Below are 27173 nucleotides of genomic sequence, written 5' to 3' on the forward strand. Positions count from 1 at the left end.
CTTACTTTATCAAAGAAAAGATTATTCATGCAAAACTAATTACTTTAGGATTTTCCCCTTTGCATTTAATGATGTATTTGATTTGTGCTATTTCCCCAAGTGTTGTATGGACTACAGTCATCAAAGATACTAGCCTATAGCTCATTGCATTATTTTGATCTTCCATGATAGAAGACACTATGTTTGCTTTATGCCACTTTGTTACTGATCCCTCTTCGGTTGCTTATCTGAACATCTCAGGTGGCCTGTCAAGTGATTCTGCACACTCCATAAGTACATATGGAGAGATTTCATCAGGACCTTTCATCTGACATAGGACAAGATCACTCACTAGGATCAGCATATTTTGTCTGACAGTGTGTATTCTCCATTATTTCTGCCCCATTCTCTTCATATTTTCTGTTTTATACCCTACCATCTGAATTTTTTAATCTTTTTTGCTGGCTCTTTAACATATCTTTTTCTTATATATTTTCTTACATGTATTTCTTATATATATTTTTTTTTTTTTTTTTAGATTATCTCTTGCAACTCTTAATAAAACATACCTCCCACTTTTCCACCCAACCCTTTCCATTTCATGTGACAGGTACCCAATAATTCCATGTTTCACAGAATCTGTAACTTATGCAGATCTTGAAATTCCATCTCCCATTTTATGTTCGTAAAGAAACTTTATAGGTCTGAATAGTGACTTCCCATATATTCCTTTAGAGTATGACTTATTTCTGCTTCTATGGTTCCATTCGCTGCCAAGTCCACTACCAGGTATCTAAAACACTTCTTCCTCCAACCTTTCTCCATTCAAACTTGCCTCCCAATGAACTTGCCCCTCAACCCTGCTGAACCTAATAACCCTGCTCATATTCACATTTACTCTCGACTTTCTCCTTTCACACTTTTTTCCAGACTCAGTCACCAACTTCTGCAGTTTCTCACTTGAATCAGCCACCAGTGCTGTATCATTGGTGAACAGAAGCTGACTCGCTTCTCAGGCCCCCTCATCTTCAAGTCTGAATACTCGCCCCTCTTTCCAAAACTCTTGCATTTACCACCGTTAGTGGAATGGCCTTGATTAGAGCCTCGGCCGCCCATGCCATCTCAGCTAACTTTAAAAGAAAAAAAAGAATAAGCACAAGTGTAAGTTCAGATGTGCACTCCTTCACACATTTACACTCTATGATCATATTTTAGCACTACATGATTGCTTTTTCTAAGTGGGACTTTAAATCAGATGTATTCTGAATCAAATAATTTATGTATAAATGAGACCAAGTGTTGATGGATCATCTAATCTTTTGATTTCATGTGATTAGCAACCTGTTGGAACAGGTTTTCCCAAACACATTTTAAGAAATTAGATTTCTTCATCAATATAGATTTGTTTTTCCATTCAGTTTCTGAGAAAAAATCTTAAAACTTCTCAGTTACTGAAAATTGTCTCTTGCCTTTTGTACACTCATCATTGTGCCTTTATTGCATATTTATTCTTATTCACTCTGTCTTTTTGGACAATTTTTCACTCAAAACAACTATGCTCTTTTTTTTTTCCTGCTGTTGTTTTTCCCATATGATTATCTCTTTTGCCTGTTTGTTGAGCCTCACTCATTTTTTCCTTAGTTTTATATATGCTTTTGAATTTCCCACTCGTTACTCTTACCCATCTTCATAAGGCTACTTTAACATGTTTTCTGCTCTGTCTGAATCATATAGTCGTCAGTTCATTTGTATAGCAATACCTTGGTACCAACTGTGAAATCTTGCTTCATCTTTGATCTGTAAGGGATTGATAAAGGCTTTCTAGCAGCCCAAGAATACAGAATCTACTCGCACATTTGTACACTGTACAAAAGTGTTTTCTCTCAAAAAGGTCTGGTTTAAGTTTTGTCCATTAGCTCTTCTGAAATGTTCTGTGTGTCTTAACATGATTTTTACAAGACAGGAAAGTTGGTGTTTCCAAATTATTATTTCATTATCTTGCAGGCTACTCATAAATAACACTGGTCTGAAGTTTAGTTACTTCCCTGTTGCCTGTTTTAAATACTGGTCTTCATTTTATTTGAACAGTGTTCCTAGTGGCTTGTCTATGGTCAATGCATACTCCATAAGTGCAAATGAGATGACATCTGGTCCATGATTCCTATGCAGGTCCATCATCTTCATAAGTCTTCTCACTTCCAGAGATTTAGCTCTAGTGATCTAAGTATACCCTTTCTCCCAGGGAAGATGGAACTTGTGATTATTATGGGATGAACATATCGTCTGATGCTGTATTTGTTATTAACTTCATCAGCATCTGCAACCTTTCCTTACGAATTTTTAAATCTAATTAGTTAGTTCTGTACCATCAGTTTACTTTTACCAAGTGGGGTTCCTTAGATGATTTTTAGATTAAAAGTTAATGAATGTGAAGACCTAATCCTGCTTTGATGGATTACTTGCACCTCTACCTTTAGTGAGTCAGTAAGTAACCTGTAAGTACGAAAAGGTCTCATGAATCTCCAAGTGTTCCTCCTACCCAGTAGTGCGTGTAAAAGTTTGTTCAGGCTGTTTCCTTTTAGTTGAAGTCCCTGAATATAAGAATTTATCCACCTCTGCCTGGGTAACCTTGCTGCTTCATGCACATGTGCTTGACATATATATGTGCAAGATGTTATGTTAAAGATAGCTACATTAATTTGTATAAGATTGGGTCTGATAGGCATTAATTGTTTTCTTTCCATGTTATTATTGTTTCGAATAATGAATACCTTTTTCTTGATATTCCCAATGGTAAATACTCATTCTTGTAACCCAGTTTGCAAATTGTTTAAAGCAATACATACATTACATACGGTGAGATTAGTCTTTGGCATGCTGTCTCGTATTGACTCGATGTTTTGCCAATAAGTAAAAGTGGAAATTTGAAAACTGTACTCCATTTTATTGTTATACAGAACTAGTCTGGATGACACTACTACCCTTTCATGTGCCACTGATGATGTGATATAATGGGAAATACTGATGGTGAGTATTTGATATATTTAAAAAAGGAATAGATCATTCTCAGTCTTCTCCTTACTTTTTCATAGAGTACAGTATTTGGGATATTTTTATTTGTCATTTGCTTTTTCTTTGTTTAAAGAAACTAGCAAGAGGCAATTAAATCAAATCAGTAGATCAAGCATTAACTGCATGAAGAGGAAACTTTTCCTCGCTGTACATTTAGTTTGGTATTCTAAGTACTACACTGAATTTAAAAGTCATTTCAAAAGATTAGTGAAGGCATCTGTTGCAGGAGATAGATCTGTAGTTGGTAAGCTTTGGGTAGTTTGATAACTTCGTAGAAAATAAACAGTCGCAGGCTCTTTCATTATTGTGGGGATGTGCTCAAAGTATATACTTAGATTTTGTTTCTCTGCAAAAACTAAGGCAAAGGGAAAATAAATGTGGTATGATTTTGTGATTAGGCTCTGTTGAAAGAGAAAGTTTATTGTGCAATTTTTTTCAAAACCATTGCTATTCAAGTGAATCTACTCTTAATCCTGTTCATTTCAACAAAAATGTATATTGCACTAATACAGTAATGATTTACAAATGTTTAAAATGCAGCAACCATACAAAACTCACCTTATTCCATTTAAGTTGTCCTTTTTTCATTTATTTTTTACTGATTTTTTTTTCAGGTTTAATACCATTCGTTTTTGTATATCTCAATTACAACTAAATTTATTGTGAAAATTGAACTGATTTTTTTCATATAGTTGTTTTAATTCTTCTTACCAAATAACATTTTTTTTATTCCCAGGATCCCTTCCTTTTAATAATGCTGTTAACTCTTCGCAGAATATTACACTAAGGCAGCCATGTGGATTTCCTGGGGTAAGTTATGATATGTCATTACCATCAGTGAAGCTATCAGGGAATTAAGCAAAGTAGTGTGAGGTAAATTACTTTTCTAATTTCCGTTAGGCAAAACTATTTACAGTATTTATGTGGGGGTGTTACTTTGTATGCATTAGAAATTTTCATAATCATGAACATTACATATTGTTATCAGTTCCGATATATCAGGATGTTTTATACTCAACAGTGATGATCCTCAGTGAATTGCTGTTTTCCATTTATTAGTACTTCCCCACACCTGTCTTTATCAGGCTTTTTCTCTATACATTACTCCTTGAAGTGGCTGAATTAGCCTTCACCATGTTCATTGTTATTTCCTTCAGCAAATACATGGCTGTTGTTCACTTATGTGTTGGCTAGACCAGCAAGCATAATCCTCTAGTAAAAATTTCAAGGCTCTGTATGTTGGTTAGGTACTTGTGATATTATCTGACTGGGCAATATATTACATTAGGGATGAGTTTGTGTAAATACTTCTTGGAAATGAGTGGCATGAATGTGGTTTAGAATTTGATAGTTTTCAGGAAAAAACTCTGAAATATCTTTCCTAGATTTGCTGCCATATCCCAATCACTGTAGTTTACAAGTGAGAAATTGAGTTACCAGAACAGGACCACTTCAGTCATTCATATTTGTTCCCCTTCTGTTGCTGTCTCTACACAAAATAACCTTTTGCCTTTCTCATTGCCTCCACACTATATTTGGTTCTGCACAAGCTGAATCCAGTATTATGGGTGGACACTACTTTGTTCTTTATCATCTTGAACGTAGTTTCTTCACCATTTCCTCAGATTTCCCTGATGTTATCTTCCCCTTAATAGATTCTTCCTCTCATTTTTGTAATATGCCCTCCCATCATAAGTGCTGAGATTTAATCACTTCTGTTGTTAAAGGCTGTTGGGTATTTTCTCTCGCCTCTATATTGTGCCTTCAACTTTTTTTTTTCTCTTATACCTTCATCAGTTTAGGGATGGATATCACATTTTTAGATGATTCTTCAGCCTTGTGTTCAAGGCTGATTATTGTTATTCTTTGTTGTTAAAAGAAAATTGATTGACAACAATAACTGCTTTGCATTGTAATTTATTGTAAATGCATTCAAGTTCCATACATATTATTGCTCTAATCATTCCCATCTAAGGCTTTCTTTAAATGTATTTTACCAAATTCATTTAATTCCTTGGTTTTTATCATAGCTTTCATGCAAGCCTCCTATCTGTGTTTAGAACAGTAAGTTTTACATTACACATAGTTAACATCCAGGGATATGCATGAAATTCCTGTGTTGTATATACGTAACTGGGGAACTCCTTAACTATGTTGAAGTCCCCTTATTCTGTTAAGTAAAACTTTTGTTAAGAGTACCTCAGCATTATCAGAATTTTTTTTTTTCTCATGAAAAAATATCCCGTCAATATAGTAATGGTTCTAAACAACATTACTTTCGTAATGCATATTAGTGATAATGATATTTATGTATGAATGCAAATGTCTGTCTCCATCTCGTGAAATTTTCATTTTTGCGTAGATTTATGGAAAAATAATTAAACTTTGGCACAATAAAATATGAAAGTCTAAACTGAAAAAATAAAAATGTATCTAGATTTCTTGGACCAAAGTAAATTCCTCTAAGATATAAAGTTGATAATTTCACAAATGATGGAATGGCACACATTTAACTTTAATTGCAAGAAAAAAAAAGCAAGGGAAAAAAGTCCCTCTCTGAGTAGGCAAGTTGTATCAGATGTATTGCTTTTAAAATCCAGTCAGCACATTAACCTATATCACTGGGGAGGCATAATATTCTGATAAAACTGGTAAGGTCAGACAGATAGAATGAGGAAGTATGAATTATTTAATTCTGAAGTTAAACATAATCCATACTTGATATTACAGTAATATTATGTAGTGTATTTCCAACTTCATGCATAATAGTATTAAAAAAAATTTTGGCTTATTTTGTGTAAAGATTAGTTTTATGTATTTTGTGCTACTTTTGTAAACATATTCAAAACATTAAGACGGTTCTGTGTCATTCAGTTATTTAGTGCAATATTGTATTCTGTATTTAGTGTTTCATAGCTGCCACTGAAGTAGTTCAGACGAGTTACAGCATTCCATCACAATCAATACTTGTGTCCCTGACATTTTCATATTCTTTATTATCAGAAGTTGGAATCCTGTTGATATAAGTGTTGGCATGGGTGGTACTTGCTGTATTAGATGGATATATTGTGTACTGTTTCATTTTAACCATCTATCACCATTATATCAACCTGAAACTTCTTTCTGTTTATAACTCGAGCATTCAGGAATTCAAATTAAGACAGAATGTGTTTGAGGCACCACATTTGGTAGGAGGCTTGAATTTAGACTGTTATAGGTTTAGCCCACTTGACTGGTGGAAAGTTGGTACTGTAACATTTGGTTAGTATATTAAATTTAAACTTGCTTCCAAAGTTGATAATTAGTGTTGCTTGATGATTATCAGTTGTAAAAACTTACGATATTTTTAGAAAGAACTATTAGCTTTCATAGAGTATGCCAGAAGTTAAATTAAAATAAGGTGTACCAACTGTTTTTTGTCTGATGTACAGCTGCTGATTATCATCCAGTAATGACTATAAAAGCTATATACTGTGATTATGCAAAAGAAACCAAGATGATCATAGAGGAAACACATTGTTTCCTGTAGTGACTGCTAGACAGCATTTTAGCATTATTTGCAAAAGTGACCTTAGAATCATCGCACAATGCTGTTGTTATGTACATATGTAAGGTATTTCGCTTGTTACTTGCCCAAGTGTTGCATGGCAAGGTTAAGTAGCCAAGATATGTGCATAGACTTTGTCTACCATGTATTAGAGTCAAATCTCACTTTCATAGGATCTTCAACCCATGTCACAGCAGTGATATGTTATCATTGAGGTAGGATTAATTACTGGTCTTGAATTCCACTGACATGATGGATGCAGTTCTCACAAAACCTTGGGGTCTTAGTTTCTTCGTGCTTTGATGAGAACTTGATAGCAGTGTTTGAATTTCAAGGGCCAGACCTTTTTTATTACTCATGGTAATTTTTAGAGGCTTATTCCAGTTCACTTTGATAATCCATATCAGTATAATTAGTAATTGTGAAATATTTAAAAATTATTTACCCTCATACACAGCAAATGTAGTGGTAGGTGACCTCTATTTTTTTCAATTTTCCTCCATGGTTGAATGAATAAAGCCCTTAACCAAATCCCAAACTTGTTATCTGGTAGAATTATGTGGCTAGTTTTAGGTAATATATTGTATGAGAACAGAATCTGGATAACTTGTGTTTATATTTCTTTAACTTGCAAAACATTCTCAAAGTACATATATCACTTGAAATATTGACCGAGATTACACTTTCATAATTATGACATTGCCCAGCAAAATATATTTTGAAGCATATGTGGGGATATTAATGTTACCACAATATTATTAACATAGATTCTGAATGACCCATATAAAGTGCAGTCCACTGCACATATCCTCTGAACAATCCATATTAGTTGCTGTTTTTTTCATGCATTATTATTACTAATTTGCTTACCAGAACAATTAAAAGTTCATATTGACCTTATATTGTTAATATCCTATTAATGGGTGGTGTTGATTTAAGTGAGCTCATTCTGCTGGGTTTCACATCAGGATGAAACCCATTCCCTTCCCCCTCAACATATATTAGGGGTACCACCCTTGGTGTAATTCTTCAAGTAGCCTATAGTCTTGAAGAAAATATGGAAAAAGAAAATTGGTTATATAGACATATTGTCTTCCAGTACTACCCATTTTCCTTTTTATTAGTCTCATTAACAAATAATATTGACTGTTAAATACTTGATAGGTTTAAATTTTACAGTCACGTTCCCTCTGTTTCTAGAAAGGGGAAACTAATATAGCTCACATTTCTTTGCTGGGGACTTATGTTGAGGCCCTGAAATAGAAAGCTGGCTGTTACCCAAAGTTGATTCGATAAGCTGGGAGCCAAATCTTTCTTGGCTCCTTAAAAAAAAAAAAATGGGGCATTCTTTTCCTCAAGTCTCACTACCTTTGAACCAATTGGAACAAAAAGGTTTTGTGGTTGGTTGTGGGTCCTCATATTCTACGTACTTCTGCTTTTGTCCAAAAACTGCAACATCACCTTGATTTTTGAGGTCTTCAGATTAAATATTAGCCTAAAAGGAAATGTGTGTGTGTAGTCCCTCCAACACCAACCTCCTACTCTTCTAATCATTTGATGGTACACCATCAGACAGCTTGCCATTTCTATAAGGACTTAGGGTTTTCTTCCCACTTGAAAAATGGCAGAAGCAAGACCTCTTGAAATGATGTCGTGGATCTCTGCACCTTGCACACCAAAACTAGTTCATTGGGTTATGAGTGAGACATCATATTTATTACAGACATTAAAATATTCCTCTAGGTTTTGACTTAGAATAATGATTGAAAAATGCCACTTTTTTATTCATTTTCAACTGAACTGGCTGCAGACTGAGACCAGATCTACTGCAGATAAGCATTTAGTTTAAAAAAAAGTTAAGTGAATCTAAGCATTTTCATTGAGATTGCTAAGGCTCATAAACTTGGTCTAAGTGTCCTGAAACAGGCAGCAGTATCTTTGTGCAAAATTTTTCTTTTTAGGTCTCTTGTGTACATATGGTATGTGTGCAAAACGATTACCACTTGCTGGTGCCATCCAGTTGTTCATTTACAAAGATGAGAACAGTAAAGGTCTAAGAACAATGTCCTAAACTACAACACTCTCTAACCAGCATGAAAACAACCCTCTTATCTAGAAGAAAAAACCCTGAAACCTACCCTTAAACTCAAGCTATATCACTTTCTGCCAAATGAGACTATCAAAAGCTCTTTTGCATTCTAAGTAAACAATATCTTTTTGGTCCTTATTAGTGACATGTCTTATTCCTAGAAGTACTTTTTGACCATTTATAACAATGGTAAGTTATTTGTTTGAGTATGCCCCTCTAGTTCATCCTTGTTTAATATTCCATTTTAGAGGATACTGTATTTACCAGACTAACAGCACGGTAGATAATTAGCCCTTTTCCTGTAAAAAAGATATGTTTGCCATTTTTCTATTGTGCAGAATTTGCTGTTTCAAAGAACTTGCTGATTATCCACATATTAAAAGTATGTGCAGTGGCACATTCCTTCAGAACAATTGGGTAAATTCTGAATGTGCCAGGGGCTGCAGCAACATTTCACCTTTATATCTTTTGTGCATTCCTAGGAGAAACTTTGTTTTGTAAAGGTTTATTGATAATGGGTTCTTGTACCTGAAACTAAATATCAATCCATTTTAACATATACTTTGTGAAACTCATGATGAGTACTTTAAAGCTTCATGTCTGCACATATCAATGTTTCATAACATCTGTATTATATTCTGTAATAGCATTTATGCTTTAAAAAGCATGGAAAGCTCTTGCATTAAGTACTTTGTTTTCCTAACTGCTTAATTCTATCAATTCCCTTCTAATATTCCTCACACCTGCTCCTCGACTTTTGCCACCTGTACCTTTGCCATGCTTTCTACTTCATGCTATTTTCTCTCATAACGTTATACATTCCTATGATCTTTTATATGGGGCTCCTGTGGCTTGGAAGCTGTGCTATCATGATAGTACTGTACTCCTTTCCATTTGGTAACAATGGTACAACCTCATTTGAGTCGACTTCCTAGCCACCATTTTACAACTTATAGGCTGAGTCCAGGAACATCTTTCATTATACAGGTTGAGTATTCCCTATCCAAAATGCCTGGGACCAGAACAGTTTTGGATTTTGGAATTTGCATAAAAATGAGATATCTTGTGGATGGAACCCAAGTCCAAACAAAATCCATTTATGTTTCATTTACACCGTATACACATAGCCTAAAGGTAATTTATATAATATTTTTAATAATTTTGTGTATGAAACAAAGTTTATGTAACACAACCATCAGAAAGCTAAGGTGTCACAACCTCAGCTGCCCATGTGTACAATCTGTGGTTGTTTGGCATCATCTTTATTCCTGACTGAATTTATATGCTACTGATAAGCAGTCATTTTCTTACACTTATTCACACTTTAAGTACTTAACAGTAAAAAGTAGGAAATACCATTAGTACATTGAAAAAATAATGTGTTTTAAGTTTGGAATTTTCCCCTTGTAACATCATATCGCCGCTCAAAAAGTTTCAGATTTTGGGTTTTCGGTTGAGGGATGTTCAACCTGTGTATACATTTCTTGACTCTCCCCACCATAAACATGAATGTAAGAACCATAAACAAATGAGACATTCTCAGAACACTTACTGCTACCACATTTCAACAAAAAGTGATAATATTCTCGAAAACAAAGTTGTGTCACCCTAAACTAGTCTTTACCTGCTTAGACTTCTACCTGTCAAAGTTATATATCTCACAGCTGCAAACCACACAGAATAGAACACTTAGAACAATGAAATGGTCCCATTTCAATGTGTTTGGTTTTCAATTCTTCACAAAAACACTAGAACCTTACCAATCAAACTACTACATACCTGACCCGCATCCCTCAAGTAGAAATAAAATGCTTGTCCCATTTCATAGTTCTACAACTTGTATTCATTGTTTCCCTGCTCCCAACAAACACTACATTGACAAAACAACATTATGTATGGAAATAACACAACAACCACTAAACCACCCTTCCAACAGTCTTGAACACCATCCTCCTGAAAACACACTTCCCATACATAAGCAAGTTATTCTTTCTTGCCTGCCTTCTGGACACCACTTATCTCAACAATAATACAAACACAAATTCTGCATATCAAGATCCTTCACGTCTACAGAGCAATTACCACAATGAAGACTACAGCAGACCCTTGGCGCTGCAGGAGCTTTCTATATACCAAACTCCACCCGCAAAAAGTCACCTTTAGCAAGGCTGTCTCCTTAATTTTTGACAAAGCAGATTAAAGTCATATCATGGAACTTTTTGCTTCAAAGGAGTCCATTTGCCCCTGCTACAGTGTCTAGTGCTGCCTGGGATCTGCAGGATCCCCTGGACTTATCCCCCAGGACTCTTTTTGAGAAAGGGATCCTCAGGTTGTGATATACATATCATCCCTGGGTAGGGATTGGGGAAAAAAGAATACTTTCCACATATTTCCTGCATGTTGTAGAAGGCGACTAAAAGGGGAGGAAGTAGGGGAATGGAAAGCCTCCCCTCCCATTTTTAATTTTCCAAAAGGAACAGAGAAGGGGGCCAAGTGAGGATATTTCCTTCAAGGCTCAGTCCCGTTCTTAACACTACCTCGCTAAAGCGGGTACTGGCAAATATGTATAAAAATATATATATATATAGCATTTGGTGTGTAACGAAAGTGTGTTCCCACAGGAATATACTTGGCAGAACAGTTAGGATGTTGGCATTGTGGCAACATCATTTTCTCACACCAGCCGTCATTTTTTTCAATTCTCGCAAAACAGATTAGTGTAACCAATTCTAAATAATCCTTTTATTATATATAAATTTTTTCAAGATGTCTTATTTTATCCATATTAGATTACACTTTATTTCCCATTTTTTTTTTTTCCCCCCACAAAAGAAGGAACAGAGAAGAGGGCCAGGTGAGGATATTCCCTCAAAGGCCCAGTCCTCTGTTCTTAACACTACCTCACTATCGCGGGAAATGGCGAATAGTATGAAAAAAAAAAATATATATATATATATATATATATATATATATATATATATATATATACTTTCATACTATTCACCATTTCCTGCATTAGCAAGGTAGCGTTAAGAACAGAGGACTGGACCTTTGAGGGAATATCCTCACCCAGCCCCCTTCTCTGTTCCTTCTTTTGGAAAATTAAACAAAAAACAGAGGGGAGGATTTCCAGCCCCCCGCTCCCTTCCCTATTAGTCACCTTCTACGACACTCGGGGAATATGTGGGAAGTATTCTTTCTCCCCTATCCCCAGGGAAAAAATATATATATATATATATATATATATATATATATATATATATATCCTATATATATATGGGGGGGGGGGGGGGGGGGGGGGGGGGCCATTTCTTTCGTCTGTTTCCTTGCGCTACCTCGCAAACGCGGGAGACAGCGACAAAGTATAAAAAAAAAAAAAAAAAATATATATATATATATATATATCAAAAGCTGTCATGTGTAATGCACCAAAACCACAGCTCCCTATCCACATCCAGGCCCCACAGACCTTTCCATGGTTTATCCCAGATGCTTCACATGCCCTGGTTCAGTCCATTAATAGCACGTCGATCCCGGAATACCACATTGTTCCAATTCACTCTATTCCTTGCATGCCGTTCACCCTCTTGTATGTTCACGCCCCAATAGCTCAAAATCTTTTACACTACATCCTTCCACCTCCAATTTGGTCTCCCACTTTTCCATGTTCCCTCCACCTCTGACACATGCATCCTCTTCGTGAATCTTTCCTCACTCATTCTCTCCATATGTCCAAACCATTTCAACATGCCCTCTTCTGTTCTCTCAACCACACACACTTTTGTTTCCACACATCTCTTACCCTTTCATTATCTACTCGATCAAACCACCTGACACCACATATTGTCCTCAAACATTTAATTTCCAACACATCCACCCTCCTCCATACAACCCTATCTTTATAGCCCATGCCTCACAACCCTATAACTTTGTTGGAACTACTTTTCCTTCAAACATAACCATTTCTGCTCTCCGAGAAAATGTTCTCTCCTTCCACACATTCTTCATCGCCCCCAGAATCTTTGCCCCCTCCCCCATGGGCCCTGTGACTCGCTTCCGCTTCCATGGTTCCATTTGCTGCTAAGTCCACTCCCAGATATCTAAAACATTTCACTTCCTCCAATTTTTCTCCATTCAAACTTACATCCCAAATAAACTTGTCCCTTGATCCTACCAAACCTAATAACCTTGCTATTATTTACATTTACTCAACTTTCTCCTTTCACACCCTTTTCCAAACACAAACCCAATAGTACAGATCTCTTTACTTCTAAATGGTAAAAAAAATTCCAGTACAATGCAATTTTTTTTGCTTTTGTGGGGGGAGGGGCACTAGATCCCTTGATATAATGTTAAATAACAATTTATCATATCCTTTGCTAACGATTTGTGCGGTGTAAAACATGAAAGTGAAGTAAAATGAAATACGAATAAGTATCTTATTCAACAATAGTATCCTACCCGTAAAGAGTTGAGTGCTATTTATCTTTGTAATCCTGTTGATTTGTGATAATAAATAATAAACTCACACTTTGTATTTTTTACACTACATTGTACATTCATTTACTGATTAAATCATTGATATTACCAGGTGAACAGAAATGATACTCTTCCTTCCAAGACCCATATTGCAAAAGGAATACATACACATCATAATGCAAAGGTAATATGTTTGAGTGCAGAGGAGATTTGAATGGAGATTTTCATAGATGTAAACATAAAGAGGAATCCCTCCCAGTAAATTATCAAGTGGAAGAGAATTGCCAATTTTCCTTTTGGAATATAAACACCGATAATCTTTAAACTAAAAGGTCTACAGTGGAAGAATACCAGCATTAACCCATATATGGAAAGGGGATTCAGATGACAGAAACAAGGTAGCTCAAACTACTGCTGGGATGGAAATACCCAACCATTAAGTGTTGGATATTTGGCATTATTTGAAACAAATCAAGAACCTTTCAAGGTGGTATGGCAAAGGAAGATGGGTGGCGAATTACAGGTTGGTCACATACAAGAAGAAGAAAATACTATAGGATTGAAATGTTTAGAACACAGCCATTTCCAATGCGATGGTACTGACCAATGTGGAATGCAATCATTTTGTGTCTAAAGGTGGTATACTAGAAAACTTATTGTGTCTGGCAAGGCAACCTGTGTACAATCAGAAAAATGATGCAAAAGTAGAATGAAAACTTTAAAATCTGCAGATACAAGAATGAAATTAGAGTTATGCACTCAGTCCTCCCTAAACTAATGGGAATTAAGTCTAGGTAGTGGTGATCCACAGGACTAGAAATAATAACTGCATCTGTTCCCTGAGCTTGGAAAGTGAACATTTGGAAGCCATCACTTCCTTCAATAGTAGTGACACTCAAGATAGAAGTCTAGTCCCATCACTGATCACTCAAAATATGAATGCCCACTATTTTAGAATCCTTCCAATGTTTTAAATTTGAAGAAGCAGGTTTGTATGGTTTAATTTCTTCTTTCTGATTTTTCCCATTCTGGCCTTCTAATGGTATTCAACAAGCAAACTCTACCTAAGTTTACATTACCTTTCACAGAAACAGAGACAAGGAAGAAGTTTGGGTAAGTATAATTTTTTTTTTTTTGTTATTATTATACCTGTATAATGTGTTTTTGTTACTCCATTGCCTCTAATCCAGCAACCTTCACAAAACTACCACACATTTCACATGGCAGGCTGACCATACTCTTGAAGTATCTCCTATACCTAGCAGTGGTGCAAAAGAAATGCACAATGGTTCACTATGTTGTATCTAATTATATTAGACAAATATGCTCTTGTTAATCACATATTAAACTTCAGTAGAAAGATATGTTTTCTTGAATATCTGAAAATTTGCCTCTACATTATATAAAATAATTAAATTTGAAACCAACTAAGGTATAAAGTTGTAGGTTAACACACTCGCACATAACGATATTATTCCCTCCCATGGTTGCACTTTGTTCTGACCTTCCAGCATGGAAAAGCCACCATATTTTTTCTTCCGAAATACTTTTCCACAACCGATTCATTTTTGTATGAAACCTACTACATTCTATGTAAGATAAGCTGCTCTTTCACACGAAACCAGAAAGCAAAATAAAGAAATTTTTGATGTGAAGTCGTGTGCTTTAGTTTTCAATACAATCCACCCATATTTTGCCAACAAAAAGCTAAGCACAATGTCATACATAAAAAGCCTGGTGTTACCAGGCTATGCCTACAAGATTATGAAATCTCATCCTCTGTGAGGCAGTATTATTGGGAATAAGAAGGGAGTATTTTCAAGGTTTGTTGATGTGTGAAATAAGAAGTGAGTATTTTCAAGGTTTGTTGAATGTGTTTGATGATAGAGTGGCAGATATAGGGTGTTTTGGTCGAGGTGGTGTGTGAAGTGAGAGGGTCAGAGAGAATGGTTTGGTAAAGAGAGGAGATGTAGTGAAAGCTTTGCAGAAGACGAAAGCCAAAAAGGCGGCAGGTTTGGAGGGTATTGCAATGGAATTTATTAAAAAAAAAAAAGGGGGGGGGGAGTGACTGTTGTTGACTGTTTGGTGAGGATATTCAATATATGTATGGTTCATGGTGAAGTGCCTGAGGATTGGCAGAATGCATGCATAGTGCCATTGTACAAAGGCAAAGGGGATAAAGGTGAGTGTTCAAATTACAGAGGTATAAGTTTGTGGAGTATTCCTGGGAAATCATATGGGGTTATTGATTGAGAGGGTCAAGGCATGTTCAGAGCATCAGACTGGGGGAAGAGCAGTGTGATTTCAGAAGTGGTAGAGGATGTGTGGATCGGGTATTTGCTTTGAAGAATCTATGCGAGAAATACTTAGAAAAACAAATAGATTTGTATGTAGCATTTATGGATCTGGAGAAGGTATATGATATGACAGAGTTGATAGAGATGCTCTGTGGAAGGTATTAAGAATATATGGTGTGGGAGGTACGTTGCTAGAAGCATTGAAAAGTTTTTATCAAAATGTAAGGCATGCGTACGAATAGGAAGAAAGGAAAGTGATTGGTTCCCAGTAAATGCTGGCTTTGTGGCAATGGTGCATGATGTCTCCGTGGTTTTAATTTGTTTATGGATGGGGTTTTTAGGGAGGTGAATGCAAGAGTTTTGGAGAGGGGCAAGTATGCAGTCTGTTGTGGATGAGAGGGGTTGGGAAGCCAGTTAGTTGTTCACTAATGATACAGCGCTGGTGGCTGATTCGGGTGAGAAACTGCAGAAGCTGGTGACCGAGTTTGGTAAAGTGTGTAAAAGAAGAAAGCTGAGAGTAAATGTGAATAAGAGCAAGGTTATTAGGTTCAGTAGGGTTGAGGAACAAGTCAATTGGGAGGTAAGTCTGAATGGAGAAAAACTGGAGGAAGTGAGATGTTTTAGATATCTGGGAGTGGATTTAGCAGCTGATGGAACCATGGAAGCTGGAGTGAGCCATAGGATGGAGGAGGGGGCGAAGGTTCTGGGAGCATTAAAGAATGTGTGGAAGGCGAGAACGTTATCTCGAAGAGCACAAATGGGTATGTTTGAAGGAATAGTGGTTCCAACAATGTTATATGGTTGTGCAGGGGGAGGTGGATGTATTGTAAATGAGATGTTTGAGGACAGTATGTGGTGTGAGGTGGTTTGATCAAGTAAGTAATGAAAGGGTAAGAGATATGTGTGGTAATAAACAGTGTGGTTGAGAGAGCTGAAGAGAGTGTACTGAAGTGGTTTGGTCACATAGAGAGAATGAGTGAGGTAAGATTGACAAAGAGGATATGTGTGTTAGAGGTGGAGGGAACGAGGAGAAGTGGGAGACCAAATTGGAGGTGGAAGGATGGAGTGAAAAAGATGTAAGGCATGTGTACCAGTCGAAAGATAGGAGAGTGATTGGTTCTCAGGTGAATGTCGGTCTGTGGCAGGGGTGTGTGTGATGTCCCTATGGTTAATTTGTTTATGGATGTGTGGTTAGGGAGGTAAATACAAGTGTTGGAGAGAGGGGCAAGTATGCAGTGTTGGGGATAAGAGGGCCTGGGAAGCGAGTCAGTTGTTGTTCGCCGATGACACAGCTCTAGTGGCTGATTTGAGGGAGAAACTGCAGAAATTGGTGACTGAGTTTGGAAAAGTGTGAGAAAGGAGAAAGTTGAGACTAAATGTGAATATGAGCAAGGTTATTAGGTTCCTTAAATGAGCAACTTGCCTACATAACACTGTCTTCAGGCATTTTATTTCATACATATCCACCCTCTTCCACTTGATGCCCAAGACTCTCATACATTTAACAGGACTATTTTTAACTATATTCTGAAACAAATACTAAACTGTGCAATTCTCCTGTCAACCATTACCACTTACACTACTCAAACTGTCGATGAAGACTATTCCTGTCACAAAAGCATAAGCAATAAAAGCAAACACTTTTCCACACCTCTCTTCCCAAATTCTTGCCTGTACAAGAAAATGATGATTAACCTAATTTGTTATCTCATCCATGTTTAGATCTCTGCTGCATTTCAAGAGACCAAGAAATATGCCATCATCCCCCATTTAAATATAAGAATCATTAAAGGTTATGTGATAATCTACCATGCAATTCAAGTATGATGAGGCACCTGATAATTGGTAAGTTTTGGTAAGTTAAACAAAATATCATGGGCTTTACCTACGTAGGAAATCTTTAATAAAAATTGAAAATTTTTAAGATTCTTCAACACACAAATGTCTAATCATACACTGAAACCCCTCCAATCTCCAAATTACTCTTAGAAAAAAAATGCATTCTTTACTTTCTACAACACAGTAATGTGAACACTCACTGTATTAGACCTTTCTGTACAACAAAAAATGTTTGAAATTTTCATCCACCAACAAAAACACCATTTTTTACTATCACATTTAAGTTTTCTAATTTGAAAACCCATTTAGAAACAACCTTAAAATAAAAAAATGCTCAACTTGACAGCCAAAAACTTAAATATCTTTGAACCATTACATATAATTACATGGTCTGTAAATTACAGAATAGCCTACAAGACACAAACACTTTCAAATAAGATGATGCAACTCAACCTACCATGGAAGATACTTCACAACTTTTAATATACTCCTAAAATAATAAGCCGCCCATACACAGCTTTATGGTACACACGTAACATTCAGTGCATTATATTCAATTATCCAAAATTCTTGTGACTAAAGCTTCTATTCCAGATTAATTTTTGTCTGGAGGGGGTCACACATTAGGAATCTAAATTATAACGTTCACTTTTCCACAAAAATATACATATTTAGTGGAATGCCAGAAATTCAAGAACTTTTAATTAAGACTGCAATGATAGTTCTTTACAATTCCTGGAAAGATACTCAACTTTAGAATTTAGGAAATGTCTTGGATTGCTTCATCCACTTCTCCAATCAGTGCCTTGAATTTGTTCCATTGTGATGTACTCAAGGAAATACCTGAGAAAACAAAATTTCATTTGTCAGTAAAAAATTACTCAGTATGTTGTGAAGTTTCTCACAGCAGCTAAAATGACTTCTGGCTTTCTTTCACAGACATGAAAAATCTTCTACAAATATCTCTGATACAATAATTCAATTGTTAAATAATTATGATGAATATTTGACAGATGGTCCCATAACGGCATCAGAACAAGTTCCAAGGAAATACTACCACTGTTGGTGTCGCATAATTAATTGGGGCAGGTCTCCCCATCGGGTGTCCATGAATCACCCATAAATCCCTTAATAATTGGGTAAAAACTCAACAGATGGAGGAACCACATGTGATGGATGCCATATTTGTTCATAAATCCTAGTGCATGACGGAAATACGTGAATGCTAAAGCAAGCAAGTTTTCTAGTATGGCCTCCCTACAAAGCAAACTACATGAAGCAAGTCCATGAATGTGTTTGAAACTAAAAACACCTCTGCCTATATTTCAAACAATGAATGACTACCAAAACTTAAGAGCAGAAATTACACCAAGGTACCATGAAGTTAATATCTTTTTGGGATTAGATTTGGAACCAAAGATAACTTCAGAGACCATTCTACCAATATGAACTTATTTTCACAGTGTAACAGGCAACTGTTAGATGACAACTGATGTTTCAAATCCACAAACATTGCAGCTCCATACGGTAAGTTTTCTGCCCATTTTGAAAAAAATTACTTGTTCTCATGGTTGCTAACCCCTGACTTAAAACCACCTATCCTCTTCCCTTCCTACTTGTTCACAAGCCTTAATCCCTCAATAAAAACTCACTGCTTCCAGTAGCTTTCCTCCAACAACATATGCTAACAGTACCTTCTACAAGGCATCTCTAACAACCCTATCATATGCTTTATCTCAATCCGAAATGGCCACATAGATATTCTAGATATTCCTCACACAAGTTTTTGAAAGCAAACATTCTAAAGCCACAATGCTCCTCCCTAATCTGATGTTCTGTGCACGCCACCACCCTTTCAATAGCTACTCTCCCAAATAACTTGTTGGATACACTGAAAAGAGTTTGGGAACAAAATATGACTGAAGTAGTAGGTAGGAACATTTAGGTGCGAGTAGGTTGGAACATTAGGTATAACTAGGAATTTCCGGAAACACTGAGCAAGAGTAGCCCTCAGCCAGGAGCCTGTTAAGGGTTAGTCACTAAGTGGCTAAGGCATCACATTGGAGTTCACCTGTTGTGGAGACTATTTTGCCATGACTGCCCCCTTAAGGGACTTCCCGAAGGGAACAGCCATCAGATATACACATAGATGGATATGGACATACAATTTTGTCTCCCTTGACTTTATATCATGACACTATACACACATTCATCTAGTCCTCTGGAATCTCACCTTAAGCTAAACACAATGAAAATTCAAACTAATAAATCAAAAATGCTGTCACCTATTTTTCAAGAAATGTGGGCAGGAGTAAAGTAATAAGGGGTAGCAAAGGATGTAACATGACAATCTTAGTGTATGTCTGAATGGGGAGAACAAGAAGGAATTGCATTGCTTTTAAGTATCTGGGAGTGAACAGGCAGTAGATGGAGCCATAGAGGGGTCCAGTGATTTATGGAGTGAAAGCAGGTTAAGGTCCTGAGTACATTAAGGAGCATATGGAAAGAGAGGTAAGTGTCTGTCAAGACAGTTATGTATATCTAAAGGTATAGCAGTCCCAACATCATTACATGGATGGATGAGTTTTGGGTTTGGACTGCATAAAAATGAAAAACAGTGGAAGTGTTAGAAATGATAATGCCTGAGGATATGTGGAATAAGGCATACTGATAGTGTAATGAAGAATGACTATATAAAAATGAGGTTTAGTTGTAAGTACAGGTTGATTAAGAGCTAACCAGAGTATACTAAAATGGTTTGGATATATGGAGAGGATGGGCAACCAAAGATGATAAGTGTTAAATGTGGAGGAAACACAGTGGAAACCAAGGAGATGGTAGTAAACTTTTTGAGTACCAGTCCCTGAACAATGTCAGAGGGTGAAAGGCATTCACAGGACAAAATGAACTGATGTGATGAGGTATAAGGGAAGCAATATGCTATCATTAGGTTGAACCAGAGGGCTGAGGTAGTAGTAGAGGTAAGCCTGTGGGGCTTGGCTGTGTATGGTAGGCCCTGGTTTCATTATTTTATACATGATACCTTAAGAAAATTATCCCTGGAGATAGGGGAGAAAGAATACTTCCCACGTATTCCCTGCGTGTCATAGAAGGTGACTAAAAGGGGAGGGAGAGGGGAGCTGGAAATCCTCCCCTTCTGTTTTTAATTTTCCAAAATAAGGAACAGAGAAGGGGGCCAAGTGAGAGCAATTCCTCTCAGGCTCAGTCCTCTGTTCTTAACGCTACCTTGTTAACACGGGAAATGGTGGATATGTATGAAAAAAAAAACACTACCTTGCTAACACGGGAAATGGTGGATATGTATGAAAAAAATCTTGAGAAAGTATGCATGCAAGCAAGATCAATGACTGCTTATTCCTGCTACTATCCTGCAGTGGGCACAAAATAATTAAGGTTACCCCATAATTACAAAGGTTCACCAAAACTGAGGCACATATAAAAATGGTTATAAAGAATCTTTTAATCCTTTATATTATATACTATATATTCTTTAAAATATGTTATAACTATTACATGATGCAATATTTCTTACCTTTCTTTCCAGGATTCATCTTCCCATCTTTCTCATAGAACTCACGAATATCAACATACAATTTTCCTTTAAATTCTCGAACTGTGACCCGTCTACCACGTTCTAACTCGAAGTATGTTTCCCCTGATTCATTCTTGCGACCAGAAGAACTACTTGAGGCACTACCTTTTGACTTCTTTGACGCTGGTTCATTTCTCTGTAATGATAAGTCAGAAATTACATTTTTTCACTGCTGTCAATGGATTGAACCAGGGCATGTGAAGTGTCTGGGGTAAACCATGGAAAGTTTTGTGGGGCCTGGATGTGGAAAGGGAGCAATGGTTTCGGTGCATTATACATGACAGCTAGAAACCGAGTGTGAACGAATGTGGCCTTTGTTGTCTTTTCCTAGCGCTACCTCACGCACATGTATGGGGAGGAGGTTGTCATTACATGTGTGGCCGGGTGGCGACGGTAATGAATAAGGGCAGACAGTATGAATCCCTGGGGATAGGGGAGAAAGAATACTTCCCACGTATTCCCTGTGTGTTGTAGAAGGTGACTAAAAGGGAAAGGAGCGGGGGGCTGGAAATCCTTTTTTTTTTTTCAAAAAGAAGGAACAGAGAAGGGGACCAGGTGAGGATGTTCCCTCAAAGGTCCAGTCCTCTGTTCTTAATGCTACCTTGCTAACACGGGAAATGGTGAATAGTATAAAAAAAAAAAAGTATGAATTATGTACATGTGTATATATGTATATGTCTGTATGTATATACATGTATACGTTGAGATGTATAGGTATGTATATGTGCGTGTGTGGACATGTATGTAGATACATGTGTATGTGGGTGGGTTGGGCTATTCTTTTGTCTGTTTCCTTGCGCTGCCTCGTTAATGCAGGAGACAGTGACAAAGTATAATAAAAAATAAAATATTCTGAAAGATGCACATTGTGTTATGTGAGACTCTTAAGTAACCCCTAGGGAACCCAACTGTACTTGTGCATGGGTTTGGAGACCCAAACTGTACTTATACAGATTGCCTCATCTCATCCTCATTCAAAATTGAAGGCACGCTATATTGGTATGCAGAAGTGCCTTGCATCATAAACAACAATAATTAGCATTGGAAATAAATTTTACAGTAACAGTTACCGTACCATATCCCTGGGGTTAGGGGATTAAGAATACTTCCCACGTATTCCCTGCGTGTCGTAGAAGGCGACTAAAAGGGAAGGGAGCGGGGGGCTGGAAATCCTCCCCTCTCTTCTTTTTTTTTAATTTTCCAAAAGAAGGAACAGAGGGGGCCAGGTGAGGATATTCCAAAAAAGACCCAGTCCTCTGTTCTTTACGCTACCTCGCTAACGCGGGAAATGGCGAATAGTTTAAAAGAAAAAGAAAAGTTACCGTACCAATACTGTATAACACAATGTCTTACCCAGTGGGAACCCTAGTCATACTTGTTCAGGTTTCCTTTTCCTGCAAGCTTCATCAGTATTTAAAGATGACTTACGTCTAAAGCAACTGAAATTAGCACTGGGAAAGAATCCCAGTGTCCCTGTTACCAAGTTAACAGTCCTGGCATATGCCCATTAATTTAGTGTCTGATCGGCAATAATCTTTCGAACACTGATTATGGTGATAATGATTCAGCAGACGTTGAACTGTCAGCAATGGGAAATTTTTTTTTGTGCATCAGTAATCCACTGGTGGTGGTGGAGAACAGATGTAGTTGCTCATGACATAAGGCATCTCTACATACCAATAAAGCATATATATCAATTCAAAAGATAACAGGAAAATGCAGCCTGTACAAGGTGGGGGTTCCCACAATGTTAAGACATTTTGCCACATGTATAACTTTAACCGTAAGATTCTGGTGCTATTAAATTTGCTGGTGACATATTGCATATATACACAATAAAAAACACCAAATTGAAATGGCAAGAGGAGGCAATTCATAAAAGTATGGCTTGGGTTTCCACACCACAAATCCTGCAGGTATAGCTGGGGTCCTTTTGGGGTTAAATAAATCAAACAACCTCAGTGAGCTAGCTTGGCTTGTTGACCCCCTAAATTCTCAACCCCTTCTCTTCCTCATCTTTCTTTCACAGATTTTAAGCTTCACCTACCGCAACCTTACCTAGAAAAAACTCTCTCCGCTCTGCTGTTTCCCATGTTAACAAGGTAGCACCAGGATCATATGAAGAAAGGCCACATTCACTCACATTCATATCCTAACTGTCTACAACCAGGGTACACAAATCTTTCCATGGTTTACCCCACCTGCTTCACATATATACTGCACGAAAATGTTTTTCATTTGTATGAAACTGCAAGTGCATCTAGGGAAGTTAATCTCACCTAATGGATCAAAATACAAAGAGAATACTTATATAGTTCTTATATTAGTGTTGAAGCATATCTAAAATATTTCAACTGGACATTGTTTGAAGATGGGCATCAATGAACCATGAGGCTGTAGGCACTTGATTCAACCCACTGAAAATGGGAAATAATTCAATATGAAGTATTGCATCTCTGAATCAACCTATAGATATGACAAACGCAATCCCTTCCCCATAAACAACATATTCGGCAAAAATAGTTAAAAATCAACTTACATCATCAGGGCCAGAATCTGAGTCAGAAGAATCAGAAGAATCACTTGCAGGTCTCTTCTTCTCTTCCTTCTTCTTACCCATTTTGCCTTTGGTCTTGTACCCTACTGTTCTAAAAATGAAAATGGTAAACAAGTATTATACTGCACAATAGAAAACATTTCATCCAAGCTCTGCTCTACAGCTCTAAATTCATGCTCATCAACAACAAAAACCATTCTCAACAATTTCCTACATTTCTTGATTAAGTACTAAAACATCTGACGTGTCTTTTATAAATGCCATTTTCTAACAGGAAGGTAAGACATGGTCATGTAAATTATATTTAATTTGGGAGAATTTGCTTAGGGGGAGCCTTTAGAACCTTTACCTCTTGACAGGAGGATCCTTTGCATATGCTACCCTTAGTATACATGATATCCTTTATACTATAATGACTAACTTTCAATGTTTACCAATTTCTGTATGTTCTACTGGAATTATTCAAAAAGGTGCACTTGAAAAATAAGTTTCAAAGTTTTGCGATCTCCAACCCAATGATGCATATCCATAATACATGATCTCTGAAGCTTGGGTTTTCAAGCAAAAAAAAAGATCGTGAGAAATGAGACAACTTCAAAGATGAAAAATATAACATTTTAGAAACACGAGATGACTGGGATTTAAAAGCTTATCAAAACCAACGTGAAGCTCCATACCCAGTACATCCATGTTCAGTATACTCAATAAAATTGCTATGTGACTATAATTTGATAGTGATTAGGGATCCTTGGCCACATGCCAAACAACAAGACGACATTTAATTCTGATGATGCAACATCATCCTTCTATGTAGCAGAATGCACAACCTAACCAACCCAAACTAACCTAACTATGGATTGCAAATATAAACAAATTCTGCTAGTCACCTAAAACAGTAATGGAAGTACATACCAAAGTGTGAAGCTCCATGCTGAGTACGACGAGCTTTAGAATCCTTTTAAGTGACACAAGCCTTTATTAGCCAACAAAAAAAGTAACAAACTTCTATAAGAATATATTTGTAAGATGGCAGAAGGACCCAAACATTCTGGTGTCGACACGTCTCTCCAAGAGGCACTTACATCTTTATATAACAAACCTCACCTGCTGCTGATGCCTTATACACACATATCCTTGTTCCATATGTCCCCGTTGCTTCTAAAGATGTGTATATAGTTTAATCATGATATATTTCGTCATTTTCGGTGGTGTATGTTGTTTAGGGAGCCGCTTTGCTGTGTCATCTGTGTACTGATATATAGAGCCACATGGAAAGAAGTCAAGTCATGGGTTTGACTGGTGTATCTTGACAATATTATTAAATGTTAAGATGGAGTCTTGACTGCTAAATAGGTTAACTGTGGTTCTGACTGGTTCTGGCGATGTTTTACCAATGTAGTACCATCTTTGGCACAAATTAACCCCCACATCATCCAATATATTACTATCACCTTGCATTGATGAGCATCAACAGCAAATCAGATATTATTTCTGCAATCAAATCAAACTACAAAAAGACACCGCAACATTGATTGCCACTTCCCAAAGCTGGCTTGGATGCGGAGCTAAACTAGACTTTCCTCTATATACCTAAAAAGAATAATCCAGACACGTAGACTACCCCTGGCATCAATAACTAGATCACTAATGCGTCACTATATTTAACAATTACCAATATATCTAGCATTTTACATTGAACTGCACGCCATTCACCCTTAGAAGTTGTTCATTAAGACAAAATACACCAGAGATCTTACGGGTTAGCACTAGCTGAGGCTGCCAGCTTAGGGTCTGCACAGGGCCAGGAGGCCCCCCCGAACACTGGTACTCATATACCTCTGTCTGTAACACTTGTCTCATCTTTTCTCAGCTACGTACGATCTCAGGAGACACATCTGTGCTGTATTCTAACCTCCATTACTAACATCTTGTTCGATTAAAAGGGGGAAAAAAAATTCTCGGGAATACACTTACTACCTACGAGAAACGAGTTTACTCATGCAAGCGGAAATCAAAAACTCCATCTCATGGCCTCTGTCATGAGGGAAAACCTGGATATACTACCGCAAAGCCTACAGGAATGAATGGGTTATTACTGTGACTGTCTTAAAATTATCTACTTACAAGCGCAAGTAATATCACTGAGCTTAGTCTCGCTTCTAGTTACTATCCATACCAATGGCGGCAAAGTGGACAAGGCAGCGACGCGCGCGGCCAGATGGGACGCTGCACAGAAATTAATATTTTCACTTGCTTTTAATGTCAAACTAACGGGCAAAATTCAGAGAGGAAATTATCAATATAACAGATCGATCCATCAACGGATCCAGGATCTAAATAGGCATTATTTTCCGCACTTAATTTTCAATTTTATTGTCATGGTGCAGAATGAACGTTTTGAACCTGTTCATGATCACTGGTTTGAATGGTGGTGGTGCTCCCCAGCTTCTTGGACAAGAATTTACTCCCAGCTTACACTCCTCAAACGTAACTCCTACTTGATGTTCAGACGTGAGTAACGGAGTTAGTGCTTTAAGTGTTGCTAGTAAATGATACGTGATGTCCAATTATTTATTAGAAATGGTAGGTGCAATCATGAGCCAAAGACGGTCTCACATGTTGAGACATTTTCTGGTTTCGTATAGCATATATATATATATATATATATATATATATATATATATATATATATATAGATTTTAATATATATAAATAGATAGATAGATAGATAGATAGACAAATAGATCGATTGGTAGTAGACAGATCGACAAATAGAGATAGAGTGAGTAATACTAATGCAAGTATCAAGTATAAGACTTTGTTCATTTGATAAAGTAGAGAAAATGTTTTTGTCTCGAACATATTTAATCAGGTGCCATTTACAGTAAATATATCAGACAATGTCAAGGAGGTTATTACGAAAAGTATATCAGACATTAACCAGAGGAACAGCTCCAGGAGCTGGAAAAATGGCATGATCCAAAGAGGATTAAACGTACAAACGTCTAAAAACATTATTGGCATAGCACGAAATTTTGAAAAGGTATCATGAAACAACTAAAAATGTTATGATGATATCTTACAAGATTTTAATAAAAGCAAAAACAAAAAAACTGATAGCGAAGGAAGAGTTGAGTCAGAGTGTTAAGAAGCAGCCAGAATGTGATGCATCCGGTTGGAAATGAGTTATATCAACTCTTTCATGAAGGAATGTATTAATACTTCGCTTCCAGTTAATAATGACACTTAAATGTTTAAATAAGGACTTCTGTTTTATGCTGAGCATCTAAACATATTGCAAAGAAATGGGAAAGACAAAAGAAAAATGAACTAAAGGTAGGGAACATGTGAAAGAATGAGGGTAATATACGAGCAATTACTTAGAATACATAAGAAGGCACCAAACAATAGCAAGTTGGCTAGCATAAGTTTTTCTTTTTCACATCTAAATAAAAACCTTTTAAGAAAGAGTACTAAAACATTAGGGGAAATGTCAACAATAATTAAAAACGGTTCAAAATCCTAATTTAAGCAAACAAGCAATGGGCATGACGATGTTTTAAGTAAACTTGATAACGCACACAGTTGAGTATAGCAGTGATGAATGACTACACATAGACAATATGAATAGAATGATATTGTGGGGGGAAAATAATCTCTAGTCACACAATAAGAGGCAGTACTGTAGGAGAAAAAGAATA

The 27173-nt window shown here is 36.7% G+C and overlaps 2 protein-coding genes across 9 annotated transcripts in view; one reads left to right on the forward strand and one right to left on the reverse strand.

The window, feature by feature from the left end:
- Window positions 1-7493, forward strand: part of LOC139766229 (beta-1,4-glucuronyltransferase 1-like) — a 91589-nt gene extending 84096 nt beyond the window's left edge. For 4 of the 7 annotated variants that reach the window (XM_071694558.1, XM_071694555.1, XM_071694557.1 and 1 more), the window contains exon 6: window positions 2937-7493. The gene's annotated coding sequence lies outside the window, so the exon portion shown is untranslated. The remainder of the gene's footprint in view (window positions 1-2936) is intronic. The other 3 variants (XR_011716823.1, XM_071694561.1, XM_071694562.1) reach the window with 3 other exon arrangements.
- Window positions 7494-17335: 9842 nt separating this feature from the next.
- On the reverse strand, window positions 17336-25733 carry Ssb-c31a (single stranded-binding protein c31A). 2 transcript variants are annotated; one of them, XM_071694566.1, is made up of 4 exons: window positions 25597-25733; window positions 23455-23563; window positions 20856-21051; window positions 17336-18145 (listed from the first exon to the last, which is right to left on the reverse strand). In XM_071694566.1, the coding sequence occupies exons 2-4, from the start codon at window positions 23533-23535 to the stop codon at window positions 18063-18065; spliced, it is 360 nt and encodes a 119-aa protein (XP_071550667.1). In that variant the 5' UTR covers window positions 23536-23563; window positions 25597-25733; the 3' UTR covers window positions 17336-18062. The 2 variants fall into 2 exon arrangements, with proteins under 2 accessions (XP_071550667.1, XP_071550668.1); XM_071694567.1 differs by lacking the exon at window positions 25597-25733 and adding an exon at window positions 25230-25290.
- Window positions 25734-27173: the final 1440 nt, after the last annotated feature.

Source organism: Panulirus ornatus, chromosome 57 (assembly GCF_036320965.1).
Source record: "Panulirus ornatus isolate Po-2019 chromosome 57, ASM3632096v1, whole genome shotgun sequence".
Classification (NCBI taxonomy): domain Eukaryota; kingdom Metazoa; phylum Arthropoda; class Malacostraca; order Decapoda; family Palinuridae; genus Panulirus; species Panulirus ornatus.

What these genes read in the sequence shown, in the direction of transcription:
- Ssb-c31a (XM_071694566.1), bottom strand. Translation starts at nt 23,535, where the DNA reads ATGGGTAAGAAGAAGGAAGAGAAGAAGAGACCTGCAAGTGATTCTTCT. An exon ending in CAGATTCTGGCCCTGATGAT is followed by an intron (nt 21,052 to 23,454) that starts GTAAGTTGATTT and finishes TTATCATTACAG; the next exon opens with AGAAATGAACCAGCGTCAAA. An exon ending in GATGAATCCTGGAAAGAAAG is followed by an intron (nt 18,146 to 20,855) that starts GTAAGAAATATT and finishes TTGTTTTCTCAG; the next exon opens with GTATTTCCTTGAGTACATCA.